At 34.3% G+C, this 18534-nt stretch overlaps 1 protein-coding gene across 2 annotated transcripts in view; it reads right to left on the bottom strand.

The window, feature by feature from the left end:
- The window catches only part of ALCAM (activated leukocyte cell adhesion molecule), a 205741-nt gene that overhangs the window by 14739 nt on the left and 172468 nt on the right, over positions 1 to 18534 (bottom strand). The window contains exons 10-14 of one of the 2 annotated variants that reach the window (XM_082393103.1): positions 18052 to 18187; positions 17811 to 17944; positions 15190 to 15322; positions 13273 to 13311; positions 12865 to 12982 (exon numbers count right to left, since the gene is read on the bottom strand). In XM_082393103.1, the coding sequence (XP_082249229.1) occupies positions 12865 to 12982; positions 13273 to 13311; positions 15190 to 15322; positions 17811 to 17944; positions 18052 to 18187 (560 nt within the window). The remainder of the gene's footprint in view (positions 1 to 12864; positions 12983 to 13272; positions 13312 to 15189; positions 15323 to 17810; positions 17945 to 18051; positions 18188 to 18534) is intronic. The other variant, XM_082393104.1, reaches the window with a different exon arrangement.

Raw genomic sequence — 18534 nt, 5'->3', positions numbered from 1 at the left:
GCAAATATAAAAACAATGATTTGAAAGTAGCCATAGAAAATTTGTTCAGGGGAACAATGACATGAAAAGCAGCTGATGTCTCATCAAGAAAACAATGCATAACAAAGTTAATTCAACATCTTTAAAATGCTGGAAAAAACCTCTCAAACTAGAACTTTATATCTAGTAAAAATATATTTTAATCAAAAGCAAAATAAAGACATGTTAAATTGAATAAAAGAAAACTGGGAAAAATTATCACTAGCAGACCTGTGCTAAAAGAAGTATTAAAGAAAGTTCTTTGGTTGAAGGAAAATGATACTAGATGGAAACTCAGATATATAAGAAAGAAAGAATACAGATTGTATATGTGCTAAGATATAAAATACTATTAAAATTTTTTTACAAAGACAACCGACTATTTAATGCTATATATATAGCATTGTATATAAGACCCTTGAAAAATTGTATTTTCATTTAACCTCTTCCATCTTTTTTGCTCTTGTTGTCATAGCCATTACAACTGCATATATTATAAACCTCACACTACAATTATATGGAGGAGGATAAATGAAGTTATAATGTTTTGGGGTTTTAGATTATTACATGAGTTGACAGTTATAAACTGAGTTCTTATTGAAATTCCTAGAGCAACCACAATAAAAGAATACAAAGACATATAGTTAAAAGGCCAGTAGATAAATTAAAATGTAATACTAAAACTTATTGGAGTGTCTCAAAAGAAGGCAGGAAAAGAGAAACAGAGGACAACTAGAAAACAAATAGGGAGCTGGTGGTCTTAAATGTAAAAATATCAATAATTAAGTAAAATGTGACTTGGCTAAATCCTCCAATTATAAAGTAAAAATTGTCAGACTATAATAAACAATCAAGACTCAACTACATGCTCTATACAAGGGGTTAAGATTTTTTCTGAAAGGTCCAGATAGTAAATATCTTAGTCTTGCAGGCCACATGGATTTATTTCAACTCTTCTGGCTTTGCAGCATAAAACAACACAGGTAACATGTAAAGAAATGGGCACGGCTATGCTACCATAAAACTTTATTTACAAAATTAAGCAGCAGCCTGGGAGTCATAGTTTCATCAGTCTCTCTGTACATGAGATGCACTTTAAATATAAAGAGATAACTGAAAATAAAAGGATAGAAAAAGATACACTTGTACACCATAAGCATATGAAAACAGTAGGGCTATATTAATATCTGGCAATGTAAAATTCAACACAAGGAATATTACAACCACAATGAGAGACATTTAATAATTATAACAGATTCAATACATAAGCAGGTCACAACAATTGTTCGTGTATGTTCCTAATGAAAGCCTAAAGCAAAAAGTGACAGAACTAAAGGGAGAAATAGCCAAATATACAATCTTAGAGAATTTAACAGATCTTTCTCAGTAGCTGATAGGGTAAATGGACTAAAATTCAGTAAGCATGATCATAATGAAGTAACTAGTACTGGGCTAGCTCTAGTACTGGAAGTGTATGCTTGTAACCTTCTTATCAATGCATTATATGTGAAGTGATTTCATATAATTTGAAAAAAATCTGTAAGAATAAGAAGATTTAAACAAACTATTATCTACTTTAACATAATATACTACAGAACACTCTACCCATCAGCCACCATATAAGTTTTTTCAAGTGTTGAGTAGCATTCACCTGGAAATACTGCATGCCTGCATGCTAGGCCAAAAAAAAAAAAAAAAAAAATCTCAATGCATTCAAGACTAAAAGCATACAGACTAGGCTGTCTTAACAAAACGGAATTAGATGAGAAACGTTTGCAAGTTCATAGAGTTCTAGTTACATGGCTCCAAAGTAGAAGCCACAAGAGGAATATAAAAATATTTTGAACTGAATAAATATGAAAATACAACATACTGAAATTTGTGGATTGCAGCTAACCCATTGCTGAGAGGGAGATTAAAAGTTTAAAAGCTTAAGTTATAAAAGAAGAAATGCTAACATCAGTGATCTAAATTTTTAACTTACTTCATGAAATTAGAGAAAGAAGAGCAAGTCAAACTCTAAATAACTAGAAGAAAGAAAATAGTAATGACAAGAGCAAAAAAAATTTAAATTGAAAATAAGCAATAGAAACAAAAACAAAGCAAAAAGTTAGTTATTTGAAATCATCAAGAAAATTGAAAGCTCCCTAAAAAGACTGAACACGATGTATGATAAAGGAACAAAACGTAAATTAAGAAAATTACAGAACAATATTCCTCATGAATGTAGACAAAAAAATCCTTAATGAAACATTGGCAAATAGTATCCATCAATATATATATATAAATTATGATACATCATATTAGAGTGGGATTTTTCCAGGAATGTAAGATTGGCTTAACATTCAATCATCAATCAGTGTAACTTACCATTGTATCAGAATAAAAAATATGAGAAAACAATATGATTATTTTTAGAAATAATGTAGATATAGATAGAATATAATATAGATGTAGATGTAGAAATGGCATTTGAGAAAATTCAACAATGATGTGCGATAGAAACTCTTAGTAATCTAAGAATATTAAAAAATTTCTTCAACCTGTTAAAGGACATTGTGTAGGAGGGAATTTGGCCTTGCCCAAAGAGAGGTCTGGCCTTCGTGCTCAGTTCCTGGGAGATAATCTCTAAATAGTTAGAATTTTCTGAGTGATAGGAGTGGCTTTCTTATTTGTGGTGGGTTTCTTGGATCACACCTGATAGTTTATGCTGAGGAGATGTCTCAGGGCAGGGCCATCAACACCCAATCATCTTGGGGTGGAGACTGGCCACACCTGAAAGGACAATCATACGGTTTAGGGTGGGGGCTTTGGGCCATTTGGTATCAGCCTGACATCTGGGGAAGGGAGAGGCTGGAGATTGAGTTCAACCACATGGATAATTAATCAATCAATCATGCCTATGTAATGAAGTCTCAACAAAAACTGTGGACACCAAAGTTCAGGTGAGCTTCTCAGATCAGCAGTACTCCATGCTTTTGCCACTCATTGAGGCCAGAAGAGTAACAGGTCCCTGAGGACAAAGGACACTTCACATTTAGAATCCTCCCAGACTCTGCCCTGCATTTCTCTTCTCTTAGCCAATTTTAATGTATCCTTTACTTGTAATGAATATAACCATGAGTTCTGTGAGTATTCTAGCAAATTATCAAAACTGACGGTGGTTTTGCAAAACCCCAAACTTGAGTTGATAGCAGAAATGAGGTTAGCCTTATGTGAACTCTTCTCTCTAACTATGTATTTGGACCCTAACTCCTTGCAGCTGGAGTCAGAAGTCTTGGGCAGACATGGCAGTCTGGAGGACACTACCCTTAACTAACTCTGAGTAGGCAAATATGAAAAACGTACAGCTAATATCATACATAATGGCAAATATTGAACAATTCTAAGATTGAGACAATTCTCAATCTCTAAGATTGAGAAGATGTAAAGATGTCTGCTCTCCACATTTCTATTCAACATTGTATTGAAAGTCTCTAAGAGGGCAAAAAAATAAATAAATGAAAAGCATATGAAATGGAAGAAAAGAAGTAACATTGTTTCTATTTGCAGATAAAATGATTGTTTACATAGAAATCTTAATCACAGAACAACTAACAGAACAAGTGAATTTAGGAAGATGGTTGTATGCATTTCAACAGCAAAAATTAATTATATTTCTATATACTAATATAAAAATGGAAAATAAAACTCACAGAATAATTGCATTTATAATAGCTGCAAAGTACATAAAACGTAAGAATGAACTTTATGACATATCAAATGTCTACATTAAAATTTATAAAATATTGCTAAGAAAAAATGGAAAATATTTAAGTAAATGGAGATATATAGGATGGTCATGGTTTGGAAGACTAAATATTTTTAAGATGTTAAATATACCCAAACTTATCTAGAAATTCAAAGCAACCATAGTCCCACAAAGCTTTAAAAATTGGGGGGTGGGGTGTAGAAAGTAACAAGTTGCTCAAGTTTATATGGAAACACAAAGATATAAAATTACTAACACAAGCAAAACATCAAAGTTGAAGGACGATTATGATGATGATGAGGAAGATGAGGATGACAAATGTGCCAAGGCCAAAAGGAAGTCTTTTTAACCAATGGTGCTAGAATGACTTGATATGTATATGCTATATATATATATAGCATAAAACAAGCAAATAAACTAACTTTATCTTGCACCACACACAAAACAGCAGATATATACTCAAATGTAAAACTATACAATTTCTAGAAAAAGACATAGAAAAATATCTTTGCCACTTGGGAATAAGCAAAGATTTTGTAGAGTGGACACGAAAAGCAGTAAATATAATAGGAAAAAATTGGTAAGTTGTTATTCATCAAAATTAAAAACTTCTGCTCGTCAAAAGACAGCATTAAGAAAAGAAATAATCAAGCCACAGACTTCAACAACATATTTACAATATATAACAAAGGTTTTTGATATAGAATATGTAAAGAACCCTTACAGAGCAATTACATAAGACAAATAACAATGAAATCATAGGCAAAAGATTTGAATAGTCGCTGTACAAAAGAAGCTAACCAATAAGTACATGGAGCTTAAAATCATTAGGTCTCAGGGAAATGCAAGTTAACACCAAAATTAGATATCACTTCACACCTCCTAGAATGGCTAAAATTAAACAGAACAACACCACCAAATTTATGCAAAGATGTAAAAGAACTGAAACTTTACATATTGCTGGTGGGGCTGCAAATAGGACAACTACTTTGAGAAAGCTGTTTGGCAATTTCTCACGAACAAGTATCTACCCTACAACCTAGCAGTTCCATTTCTAGGTATTTGCCCAAGAGAATGAAAACATATGCCCACGAAAAATGCTTGTATAGAAAGTTGGTTTTAGCCATATTATTCATGACAGCCCATACTGGCTGGAAACTATCCAAGTGTCCATAGGTAAGAGAATGGATTAAAATAATGTGATATATTCTAACAACGGACCACTACTTAGCAATTCTAAACAATTAAATCATTAATACATGTATTTATATCTCAGAAACACTGTGTTAAAGAAAGAAGCCAGATACGAGTACATTCTGTTTAGTTCCACTTATATGAGGTTCCAGATTAAGAAAACGTAATCTCTGGTGATAACAATCAGCATAGCGGTTGCCTAAGGGAAAAAGGATGGCAGGGCTGGACAGGAAGGAATTCCAAGGGAACTTTCTGAGGTGATGGGATGCTCTATATCATGATTGGAGTAATGGTTACAAAGGTGTATAAATTTATCAAAACAGATTTAATTGCATATTTAATGTAAGCAAGTTTTACCTTAATATAAAAACATTATACAGCGAAAAGCTAAAGCATGATCCTTATGGCCAGGGATTGAAAGAACCAGGCAAAAGGTACAAGGAGAATCTGGATACCTTTTCCATTTCCAATACTATTTACTTTCTAGGTGGATTCAGTATTTGTCTAGGGATGAAAAGTAGTTTCTGTGATTTTACCAAATTCTATCAAATAAAAGAAGGAGGTATTCAGAGGAAGGGAGTGACTAGAATTCCCTCGAAGGAAGTTGTGGTATTCAGGGCAAATCATAATATCTTTCAGCATATCTGTCAGGTAAAATCAGGCTAAGAATCACTGCTCTCAGTTTGACATTACAAAAAAGGGTTTGTTAAGGGCAACATGAAACATATTTGTAGAATATATTTGTAGAATAAGAGCTGAGTAACTTCAAACTGATAGTTTTCTTATTTTAAAGTTACAAAACAAAAGGAAAAAAAATCTCCCTTCTTTTCTTTATCTCACTCTCCAAAATCATAACTGCTAACCCTCTTATAATGCCTTAATGTGCCAGGCACTGTTCTAAGTGCTGCATAGGTATTAAATTATTTTAGCCTTAGGATATCTCTATTTTACATTGAGACTAATAAACTTGCTTGTGGTCATAGTGCTAGCAAGTAGCAAAACCAGGATTCAAGCTCCAGCAGTCTGGCTCCCCAGCCATGTGCCAAGTTACACAGTTATACAAATAAGCTAAGTGTTAACCACTGTGAAATGTACTAAATAGAAATAAAAATAGTGTTGCTGCCGGGGGAAGGGGTATTCACTGAGTCTATGTATATAAGATTTACTTGGAATTTTTAATGAATTTCTCCATTTTTGTTACGGAGAGTCTACTCTCTCTTGCAGGGAAAAGCCTCTAAAAATTATTCTGATTACTTTTGGGCTCAGTTTTGAGATTGATGTGGTAAAAATAAATATAATTTTATGGAAGTGTCCTTTTTAATTTGGGGAAATTTCAGAGATTTGAAAGCAGGTTAGATTTCCATCTACTACTGGAAGAGATCAAAAATTTATTTAAACCATTCCCTTTAGCAATATTTTCAGTCAATATTTTTTTTTCAGTCAACTGATTTGAGGGATGAGGTTAAGGCATTTATAAAGAACGAGCACTTGAGTTAAAATAAAAATTGTTACAGTTATTTGTCTTAAATGTTCTCAATCAGTCAGCTTTTTTATAACTTTAAAATGAGATAAAATTTAAATAATAGAATCACAATAAATTAATATTGGAAGACTCTCTAATTAGTGAGGCAGAGAGAAGAGTCTTGGCCTTGGGGTCCAGTGAGTCTGGGCTCTCATCCTCATGTGTCAAGTCTTAGCTGCAAGTCCCTGGACAAGTCCCTCCTCTAAAGATGCTTGCTCTTCTGTAAATAGGGGACAATAGGATCTACTCACAGGGCTGGTATGAGGATAAATGTATAGTGTATGTGAAAGCCCCCAGCAGGTGACAGGGACTCACAAAACTGATGGTGAGTAATGGACAGCTGCCCAGGCCACATAGCTACTGAGTGGCCGAAGGGAGTTCAGTCCTCACTCTCAACACCTCTTCTGTGTTATTTCTGTAAGTGCAGGGCTATTAAGGGTTCAAGTTGCTTTTAAATAACTTTTTACAAGATTCTTACACTTTTCTGTGAGATTTTCCCAAGTACCATAAACTTGTTTCTCGATCTCCTTGAAAGGAAGTAGGGAACTAATCTAGTGGTGTCTTCTAAGTGTGCCTTTATTTTAATGCTTCAGAGTTGCTAAGAGACTGGATGGAGGTGTTACTAATGCTACAGTAGAAATCATATTGCAATATATAAATGTATCAAATCAACATGTGGTACACCTTAGATTTATACATTGTTATACGTCAATTATATCTCAACTAACAAATAGGTTAAAGGGGGATGAAGGAGATAGGAAAAGTGAAGGAGGATAGGAGTTGCAGACATAACCAGTACATCACAATCTTAGGATGTGGTGTCATTTGAAAAGATACATAAAGTGTTATAACAGAAATGTATATTTGGAAATAAAAACAATACCCATATAAAATAATTCACACATGAAAGAGTTCATAAGACTCTAGGTTTCCCAAATGTAGGCATATGTATAACAAATTTGAAAACTCAGAGGTAACATGAGGAATTATTATCACTTCCTTGTTTAGAGGGGCATTTTCTGTGATTTCTAATTTATAGCATGCCTGGGACACAGCACAGAAGGGCACCAGGACTATGGGTATTTAAGACTGGGACCCTGGCGGTGTGGAATTGCCACTTTCAGCAAACCGGCCGTTGATACCTGTGCAGGTAATTAGGGTCATACCCATGAGAATAGTTATTTTTCTTTCTTCCCTGGTCACAGCTCTCAGCAAAGTAAGTTTCCTCCTGGGCCAAGCTTAATAAAGAGCTAGAGGAGGAGAGGAGAGCTCTAACCACTGCATCTTAGAAAGACAGTTGTCAGCAATTTCTGGGTTTGAAGAAGGAAACAAAGAAGAATAAATAGTTGGACTTATTACAAGTTTCAATTTGATATCCTTAAGCATTTCTAAGACTCTCCAAAGAAACTCTCCATTAAAATAGATTTCCTAATGTCCTCAGTGAAAAATAGAAAATGGCCTTTCACTTGGGCAATAGTAAATATGGGAACCACCATTATGTAAAATATCAGTAGATCAAAATAAATGTAACAGTACTGAATATGCATGAAAGCAGGATGCCACTGGCATGTATTCAGCATCATCGTTCAAAGTGTTTCCTTTAGGTGGGTAATGTGCTAACACAGCCTGGGCAGAGGCAGATGCTTGAGGAACAGGATTTCCCTTCACCTTTGAAACAATAATTAAACCAAACACATGAAATAAAAAAAATAAAGTGAAATGCATACATACAGACAGCTAGAAGAGATAAAAACTGAAAACATTATGTTTTGATGCTATCTCTTTCCTCTGGAAATGTTTCAGTTCACATGTAGTAGGAGAGGGCAGGGCCATGCATGCTTCTGCCCTTTGAGTGGCCAATGACCTTGTGATTGACTAAAGGGGGACTCCAGCATTTCCACATTATCTTATTTCCCCTCTAGTCTCCCCTGTTATTTATGCTTTGATAGAATAATGGGGCATTTTCTTTTCTTTCTTCTTTTGGCTGCCTGCCAGGCTATGGGTAGGGAAGGAAAAAGAAACAAAAACTTGGATTAGCTTGATGTCTAATACAAGGTGAGAGGCCACATCAGCCCTGCACTTGAGAGCACACCCTTCCACCCCTAGCACTATATTAAATGCCAGCAGGCAATCAAAGTCAGAGACGAAGTTTTAATTCCAAAGAAGTCCTGGTGAGGCAGCAAAATACATTTGAAAGTTTATATGGGATATGGAATAAGATATTGCATGTGTTATCTTAGCCAGATTACACTCACTGAGCCTTAGATACTATGAAATATGGTTACCTCATTAAATTTACCTCATTAAATTTTGAGGATTTGAGTAAAAGTACAAAAAGAGCAAAAGATGCTTACATAGTAATAAATGAGGAAAGTCACTCAAAATGTGCTATAAATGGTCCTTCAGCACTATATTTTCAACTTATTCAGCAGGGAGTCTTAATAAGTTCCCTCATGGGAACGTATATTTGATTTTAGACAGAGTATTGATTGGAAATAGAATTCAGTTAAAATCAACTTTCTTGCAAGATCCTGTTCCATATATTAAGAGATACAAATAAGGGTTTTAGAAAGCCTTAATTTAACAGTATTTCTTGAAGTTTGGGGGTTATAGGCAGTCTTCTTTAGTCTTTTGCCAATTTAGGACCGTCTTTTTTTTTTTTTTTTTTTCCTAAGACAGTAGTAGAAGAGTAAAGCATTATAAAAGGCAAAACTGATAAAGGATATTTGTGATTTTTAGACTTCCATATTGCCTACATATTGTACCAAAACTTCATGAAAATAGTCATGAGTTCCACAGTTGCAAAAGATAAATCTCTTGGTAAACTTCCAGTATTCACAACTTCCAGTATTCACACAATGTGTATTTTGAGACTACAAATGTCTGGTTAATGCTTACTTCCAGTTTAGTGATAAGAAGTATGGTGGTCAAGGGTCTCTTAAATGCAACCAACCTGGAAATTATGGTTTTAATACAGTTCTGAATAAGTTTGTGGCTACATCATGCTACCTTACATTTTTCCTTTATCTTTGACTCTTTTAATTTTTCATTAGTTCTTGTAATATAAGATATGCAGGAGAGAATTTCGAACTCAAATAGTAACACTCAACTTCCTGCAGATATAAAAACAATGTTCAGAGAACAGGATGGAGAGAAAGGGAGTAAATAATTTAAAAAGTCATTGAATTATCTCTAGGTCTTTAATGTTTCCTATCTGTTAAACAACTAGATACGAACTGGGTTTAGTCAATTAATACCTTTTGCCCGCAACTGTCAGTTAATACTCTACATACACAGGAAATGATTGGAGTCATCCATTCTCACTATCAAAATATCTCAAATTAAAAAAAAAAAACTCCAGTGAGAAGTTATATGAATCAAAACAGCAGAGGAATCATGAGCCCTTATTCTGCAATGAATATACCATATCACAGTGTCAAGCACAACTGCTAAGCATATCCTTTCCATATTTAAAATAGATATAAAAATATGTATCTCATATTAATAGAATGGGGAGTGTATGTTATTTGAGTAGCCACTAGGTATGTTAACAAATGTATTCTTAAATTCTACTTGGGCATAAAAGATTGTTTCCCTCATTTCTCTCTCCACTGACTTTTTAAATTGCCAGTGCAAAGAACTAATATAATTGTGGCCCAAAGTTGTTTGCAATAATGGGTGACTCACTAAGATTGTTGATGGTATTATTTTGCAGGATGGTAAACACAAGGGTATATTTCTTTAGGTATCTGCGGAAAAAGTATGGACCATATCTTTATTAAAAATCTCTCATATCCATGTAAAATGGTGATGAATTAAGCTAACAGAGAAATGAAACTCTCATATTGATTTGTAAAGGTGAAGTTATCTAGAAGAAAAGAAAGAGAGTATAGTAGACCCAAAAATAGACTTAGCAATTCTTAACCCGAAAGCTCTTATTATGAATCTGCACTTATTCTGGACACAGGTGTTAACAATAACTCATATAGCAAAAATTCTTGCTTATCTCAGAGGGCAGTAGAAAGAATAACTAGTTAGGAATGTGAAGAACTTAGCAAATCTGAAAAGTTCTGCAAATTCTTAATAAAAACACTTTGATGCTTGGGGTAAGAATTGCAATTTATTATTTTGATTACCAATAATACTGACACTAGAAAAGTTAGTGCACTTTTCAATTAAATAACAGTTATTTAGACAAATGCTCATGTCAGATGGTAAAATAAGCACTTAATTTAATGAAGTACTTTAAAGGAAAGGCTTGAAGTCTTAACCCTTAACCTAAAGACACTATGAAGCTAAATGTCCAGCATTTTTTTACCCATGATTTTAATTTTGGGTTACCGTATGGTAATAACAAATGACATAACTAAAAAAACAAAAAACCACACACACACACAATTTTTTTCTATTCATAGAAGGACAAACAGGGTATGATGAGACATTGGCAATCAGAATAGGATGATTAAGGACGCTGGGGGAGCTCCAAGAATTTAACATTCATTTGAACAGAATGTAGAGGACTGCTGTTTATTTTTCAGCTCAATTCCAGGATACAGAGAAATTTTACTTTCATTCTTTTAAGAAATAAAATTACTTTGGAGTGCGTCAGAAACCCTAAATAAATAAAACCAAAATACCCTAAAGGCCAAGCTGTTAGATTTGTGAGCACCTCACTGTGGATTATAAAGGTAGGATAAGATTTTGATAGTCAGGAAACACACACACAGAAGGAGAATTTCTATAAGATAGATACCACCTCTGGGCAACTGTTTGCACTTCCTTTGTTTTATGTAGTACAGGCAATCTTCTAAATTTTCTATGGAAATCATGGGCACAAAGCAACATGAAGTGTTTGTAGGTAAAATTTTCGCTGAGAAAAAACCCACATTTGTTATCAAGTGATAGTTCAGGCTGTTCAAGATTGAGGACTGAAGTGCCAAGATTAGAACTGACTGTACCCTAGTGTGAGTGGACATGTATATCAACTACAACACACAACAGCAATGTGTTTCTGCCTTATGTGACTGAAAAAGAGAAAAAGTAAGGCATAATGAGAGAAAATAAGAACTAGTAATTAACCACAAAGATTCTAAAACATCACTGCCTTAAATCAAATATAATTCTGTCCCTTACAACTGTGTAATCTCAAGGAAGTCATTTAACCATTCTTTGCCTTAGTTTTTTCCAATGTAAAATATGTATAATAAGAGTACCTACTTCAGAGATGGATTGTGAGAACGAAATAGAACTCAATACATGCTCACATTACGTGACCTTAAAAATTCTGAGCCACTGCCTCCCTTTGATGGCAGCTCCATTCAAATATTACTTCACTGACATTTGTATCTTTACAGGGTGAGATCATGGATCTGATTGAGTCTGTTTTTTCTTTTGATTTTCTTTTAAGTTAACTTACCTGAGTTGTTGAAAGGGGTTATATCAAGACATCAAGAAAATATAAAATAAAGTCTAAAGTTGCCACTAGCTATACATATCCCCTTGCAAAATTCAATTTCCTCATTTATTAGATACAGGAGTTTGAAACCCATGTTTGAAAGCAGGGATACACCACATAATCACCAATGGAGCTTTTAAAAAATGCAATGCTAGAATTGCATCTCTGACCAGTTGCATCTGAACCTAGGGTCAGAGCTGGGGCAATGAGGAGTACTAGGCATGTGTGTATGTTAAGAATCTTCATTGGTCAACTGGATTTTCATTATAAACCACTGTTAGATGATTTGTGAGGTTGATACCATATGTATTATTTCATGACTCTAATAATCTTTAAACATCATCTAAATCATTTTTAAAGTAATCTTGGTACTTTGTCTAATCATTGTTTTAAAACTCAAGACAACATAATGATGACTTTTTCCCTGAATTAGATTCTTCTATGGAACAAAGTGACCTAACTAGAATAGAGAAGTAGTGACAACAAGATGGCTCTACCTCACCAACACTTGCACTGCTGGCCAGACCTGTCATTGCAAAGACACCCGGCTGTCCCTGCAGGATGTACTAACTGCTTTTACTTAATTTCCAGCAATCTCAGCCAAACTGTTTAGAATGGCTGATATTTAGGCACTACGTGCCTTTTAAAAATCTACCTAACCATTGAAAAAAAATCAAAGAATTGAATTCAGACTACTGACTGAGAAAAATAAGGGGACACAGGTGAAATCACTCCAAGCCATGTCCCCACTCTTGGTAATATAGTCACAGTGAGCTGAAGACAAAACATGATCAGCCTGATTTCGGGGATATGTCTTTCCTATTATAGAAATTACATGCCCAGCTGAAATGAGCATAATGAACACACTGTATTTTCTCCCAGTGAAAGTCAATGAACAATGAAGATCTTTTTTCTACAACTTACTTTGACTTCTTCATGTACAGCCAATAGACGACACCAGCAACTAGGGCAGCGAGGAGGAGACCAACAACGATTCCCACAATTAGTTTTGCCTGGTCATTCACCTTTTCTTTGTTTTCATCTACAACGAAAAAGAAAAGCCCATGCAATTACAGACAATGCCAAGCCATTGTGAAAATAAGTCAATCTAGTTATTATTTCTTATTAAAAATGACTGAGGCTCACTACTAAAAGTAACATGCAAACTTGTGCTTTTAAAGGATTAAAATTTTAGTATTCTTACTCTCTTGTCTCATTTGCTATTTTAATTCAAGGCAAAATTGTGACAGCTAAGAAAATTACTTAGACAATGACACTTCATAAATCTTGAGCGGATAGTCAAGGAAGAAGAGTCGGCAGCATAGTACCTACCACTTATCTCGTCTGCCTCATCGTGTTCTGGAATACTTACTGAAATGAAAAATGTTAATATGAAATTAAAAACAAAATTTGTTGATATATGAAAGTCACCTTTACCATTATAGTATGATGTAAAAATACTCAAAGATAAAATATCTATTCTACAGCTAAGGGTAGAAAAAAATTTACATTTAATAGAGTGTGAACTTCCCTACAAAAAAATTCATCTTGTTTTAAAGAAAGTAGAGTAGTTAAAACTGCTAAGGTATTAATCTACCATAGATAACTTCACAACTGACAAGCTATAGTACTGATCTGAAATCCATGTTAATTTCCCCACTATCTACCACCTTTTAATAGGACTTCTTTTTTAAGAGAAACAAGTTGCAGTATATGAAATCTTCAATGTAGTGTTTCTCAACTTTTTTCCAATTTTCTGGCCTCAATGGAGGAGAATTCATTTTCATCCTCTAGCGTCAGGGATTTGCCACTAGAGACATTCTCAAAGTGGTAGGGGTGGAGGCTAAAAGTGGGATGTCTCAGAGGTGAAGGGGCAATATATGTGATGCTTGTAAAAGCCCTCCAAATGACTCTGATAGTGCCGTGCTCCTGGCCCATTTTAAGGATTGTCACTGTGGTGGATTATCATCTAATATTAGACTAAATAAATATTCTTCTATGCACATGGGCTTGCATCAGAACTTCCAGTGATGTTTGTTAAAATGCAGATTCCTAGACCCCTCCTCATACATACTATATTGGAATTTCAGGAGGTGCTCATTGAATTTGAAAATGACGGTATTAGATGTTGATCAAACCACTGCAAGGTCTAGAAAACCACTATTCAATGGGTTAGAATAAAAAGAGAGACTTGTGTTCAGGAAGAAAGGATAAGTTCTCTTTTTAGGTAGGACAAATCAATACTCACTGAATTGAATTCAGAGAAGTCAGTGCTCCTATTTTAGAGTTATATTCGTTTGGTTCTTTTCTCCTGTCAATCCAAAAGGCTTTTAAATTCCAGTCATATTCTGTTAAGGACCATTATCTTTAGATAATTATTTTCTCCTAGCTCCAGCTAATTCCTAGCCAGTATATCTCTATCCTGCTAATGTCACATACAGGATTCCAACTGACTGAAGAATGAAGGTTTGGAGGGTCAGTTAGCATCTTGTACAGAACTGAGCCTCATTCTAAGCCAGCCCTGATTTAAGACTGACATGGCAAAAAAAAGAATTACAGAGTTGAAGATGAGAGATAATTTCAAATTAAATAAAGAAGCTGCTACTGGTATGTATCCATTACCTTGATTTCAGCATTGACAGATTTTTTTTTCACTTTCTCTGAGATAATCTCATTTGTTTGTTTTTGTAACCTATGATTCAACTATGACATTCAAAAGCATCAATTTTTGAAACTAGATTTCAGGAATTCTGATATCAGTTTTACTACCAACTTGCTGAATGACTTTAAGCATGTGGCATCCCTGTGCAAAATAAGAATAGGATAAATACTACAAAGAATTGAAGTGCAAAATAATAGATAAAGGGGAATTAAAAATTTACCAAAATTAAAATTGTTACAGAAATGTTTTCAGATAATCTTTGAATTATCTGTACTCTGAACACAAAACATGGATTAAGTAAGAGCAACTTAGTCCTTATCCTCTGTTGATCTTGGAAATATTCCTGTACAAGATAAAGTCTCTGACCCGTAAAACATGAAATGATTTAACTGTCAAGACAAGGATTGTACAAGAATGGACACCAGAAAAAAAAAAAAAAAGAACCTTATGATGATGACACTAAATGCAAAATAAATAAATAAAACTTACCATAATGCAGCACAGGAAGATGGAATTGAAGATTTTAAACTAATGAAGAATAACTTCAAATTTTCTTACATTTTTAATGCCAGAAATGAAATACTCACTAGCAGAGACATTCAAGGAGTTTACTGTTCTCTCCAGCTGGTTTTCTGCTGTGCAAGTTAATGTAACATTCTCTTCAGGGGAAATGATAATTTTACTATAATACCTGCCATTGATATAAGGAGATTCCTCTGTCTGGAAAAAGAAAAGGAAAATGGATTTAGAAATGGAAATGAATTAAAAACATGGGAAAGAGTAATGTTGAATGAAATGGGATAGGTGTGGTGTTCTGTCGTGTTATCTGGCGTTCAAGGGTACATGTAAGGTCATAGATGAGACCAGTTCAGGTTTATAACCACAGCATGGAGGAAAAAGAGTAGCAAATCCATACCTGGGTTTCTGTTTATGCTTCTATTATTAATTCTAATAATTAAATCAATTAAACTCTTCTTTTTCAATAGATGCTCAGGTTAGTCAATATTTTGACATGATAGTACCTGTCTCAAAATAATTAGTTAGAGATTAACTCATCACCAATTTTCTCCTAATAAACATGAATTTAATTCTATTTGTAAACTATGTCATTGTTCTTCACTACAGGGTTGAATCCCTTTATCTTAAGCCATGATATCTTAAGTGCATATGTATGCATGATTTTCTCATGGGAAAAAAAGACTATTTTTTCCTCAATTTTCTTGAGTTAAATACAGAGGATAGGTTATTTTTTCAGTGACTGGTAAGTTCATTTGGTTTTTGTGAGGTATTAATGAGGATCATCACTGCCATTTAATTCCTTCAAACATAAGAGAAAATTCACTTTAATCTCTTCCCCAGGACATGACTCCTAAGTCCAACTGCACTAAAGCAAGCATGTACTTGTATTCTTTTCTGAGACATATTATACACACCACATCCTGTATTGTTCTCTATGTGTTTTCTCCTCAACTACATCGTAAAGGACTTGAGAACAGGAAAGAGCTTCATGCTTAGAGACATCATGGAGCCCCTGGGGCACAAGTAACAGCAGTTGTAAAATAATAGATTCACCATGTGATTGAGGAGGGAACAAATAAAGAATTATGGATAGATCAGCACAAACCTAGGACAAGAAAAATAACATATCACCTAGTGGGCCAGAATCAGTCCTTCTCCTTGACAGTGAAGAATGGCATTATTTTTATCCTCAGAGTAAGTGCACCTGCTTTTTTTCTACTTCCCACTAGTATTTTTCACATAACTTTCTCACTGAGTCTTTGTTTTTATTATGTTTATCTCTACAATACATTTGCTTTTTTCTAGGATGGCCTTTTAAATCTTTGTATCTTTTTATTCATCAAATATTTACCAGATGCTTATTTTTCTATTTTCTTTGTTTGCATTACCCAGTACCAAAAGTTATTTTTGCTGTAATTATTACTAAATTGAACTAGAGAGCAAAAAAGAATAGAAGAGAAACAGTCGTTTTTTATGCCAAAAAATAGATGTGTACATTGTCAGCAATTCAGGTCTTTTTTCTGAAATCAAGAGCCTTTTTGTCCTCCTCAGGCATGTTCTCTTGCTTGTGTGTCCGCATCACACTTAACCAAATCAGGAGGCATTTGCTTGTGTCCACTCCTTTGGGGACCTTCCATGCTTGAGTTATGCAAATTTATATCCATCACCCATAGGTGAAAGAGCCAAAATTCACCTTGCTCTGCAAAACTACATTGCATAAGCTGGACCAGCAGCCCAACTTCCCCAGACAGAGAAAGAATGGACATTTTAACTTTATATTGAAACTCTGGTTTATGCATGTCTTCTCAGATTTCAGCTGGGTCTGAAGCTGGGAAGAAGGCAGCACAGAAGATTCAAACAATCAAATGGCACATCTGGGTATTCCTGAAGAGTCTTTAGGTGGCTGCACTGAGAAGAGGGACTGTCTTAGAGAAAATGGAATTAACAAGTATGTCAGTAACTCAAGCTGACTGGCAATTTAATGGAATTACAGCTCTGAACTGTTAGTGATAGACCATATTCTCATCTTTTTGTGTGTGTGTGTGTGTCAAAGAAAATTAATGGTAGTGTTCATAAGTTCTTAGCCCTTTACTACTACAAACTAAAATGGTGTGACAAAGGTACAAATATTACTGTTTATTTTATGAATACTTTATGAATACTTTTGTTCAGCAGGAACCAACCTAGACACTATATATTTAGCTAGCCTTACTCTGGCCCTGGCACACACAAATCAGACCATATGTTCACAGTATACTATGTTCTTCACCACAACCCAGGGCCCAGTTTCAAGAAGAAATAACCCTCAATGTGCATAAGTAAGCAAAGTAAAAGTGAGACCACTTATACTCAGATGTGGAAGTTCATGGTGCAGGAAAGCATATACCTTAGTGCTTTAATCACCCAAGTTTCAGGAGTTAATGACCATGGAACAACACTTAATTTATTTCCTTTTAAAAACAGATATTGACCACAACAAAATGATTCTTCCATTCTCCATGGCCCTATGATTTTAAATTTCTCTTTGAGTTATGGTCTTCCTTTGGGAAAATTAAGAAGTTAGCAAAAGCTTCTTCTGAAAATATACTGCAAATTTCATGTTGATAACAAGCTAGCCTACAGTTTAGGTACCTAAATAAAACGCCACATTGGACCAAGTTCAGCACATAAAAAGAAGACAAATACTTACTTGGTTTATGACGCTTCCGCTGCCAGTAATTGTCCACTGTATAGCTGGCTTCGGAAAACCTTCCACGTGGCAGATTATTGTTTTAGACAGTCCACTGGGATCAGTTTTCTTTGTCATTTTGATCTGAGGTTTTCCTAAAATGTCATTAGACTTAAAATAAGATGTTGAACTGAGATCATAAAAGAAAGAGATATTAAATTCTCAAAGAAAAATTTAAATTGGTGCTCACGTATTTTATTACCTTCTACAATCAGAGTCAATGACTCTCTTTTCTTTAGTCCTTCAACCTCTTGCAGAGCAGTCTCACAGACATAGTTTCCAGCATCTTGATAATGGAGACTAGAAAATGATGGGCTAGATCGAAGCCTGATGTTATCCTGATTAAATAAAAAGTTAATTACGTCACATGGCACAATTATAACTCTGCATGTATTTATTACATAATAATGAAGCCCAAAATTATACTTCTGGGTCTAATGAAAATGAAAGCTTCTTTTTTTAACTTCAAATTCTTTCAAAAATAGATTTCCTTTTTCCTCTGTACTTTTAGAGTTAGACATATCAGAGTTTTACTTCAGACTCTTCCATTTACTGAATTTATAACTTGGAACAAATTCACAAACTTCTGAGACTTGGTTTCCTTATTTGTAAAATGGGGTAGTAATCTTACCATATTGAATTGATGTGAGGACTTAATTATATGAATAATATAATGTGTTTACAT

The sequence above is a fragment of the Balaenoptera borealis genome, assembly GCF_965194805.1.
Source record: "Balaenoptera borealis genome assembly, chromosome: 5".
NCBI classification, from domain to species: domain Eukaryota; kingdom Metazoa; phylum Chordata; class Mammalia; order Artiodactyla; family Balaenopteridae; genus Balaenoptera; species Balaenoptera borealis.
The sequence above is the reverse complement of the archived record's forward strand: the minus strand, read 5'-3'. Positions and strand labels throughout refer to the sequence as shown.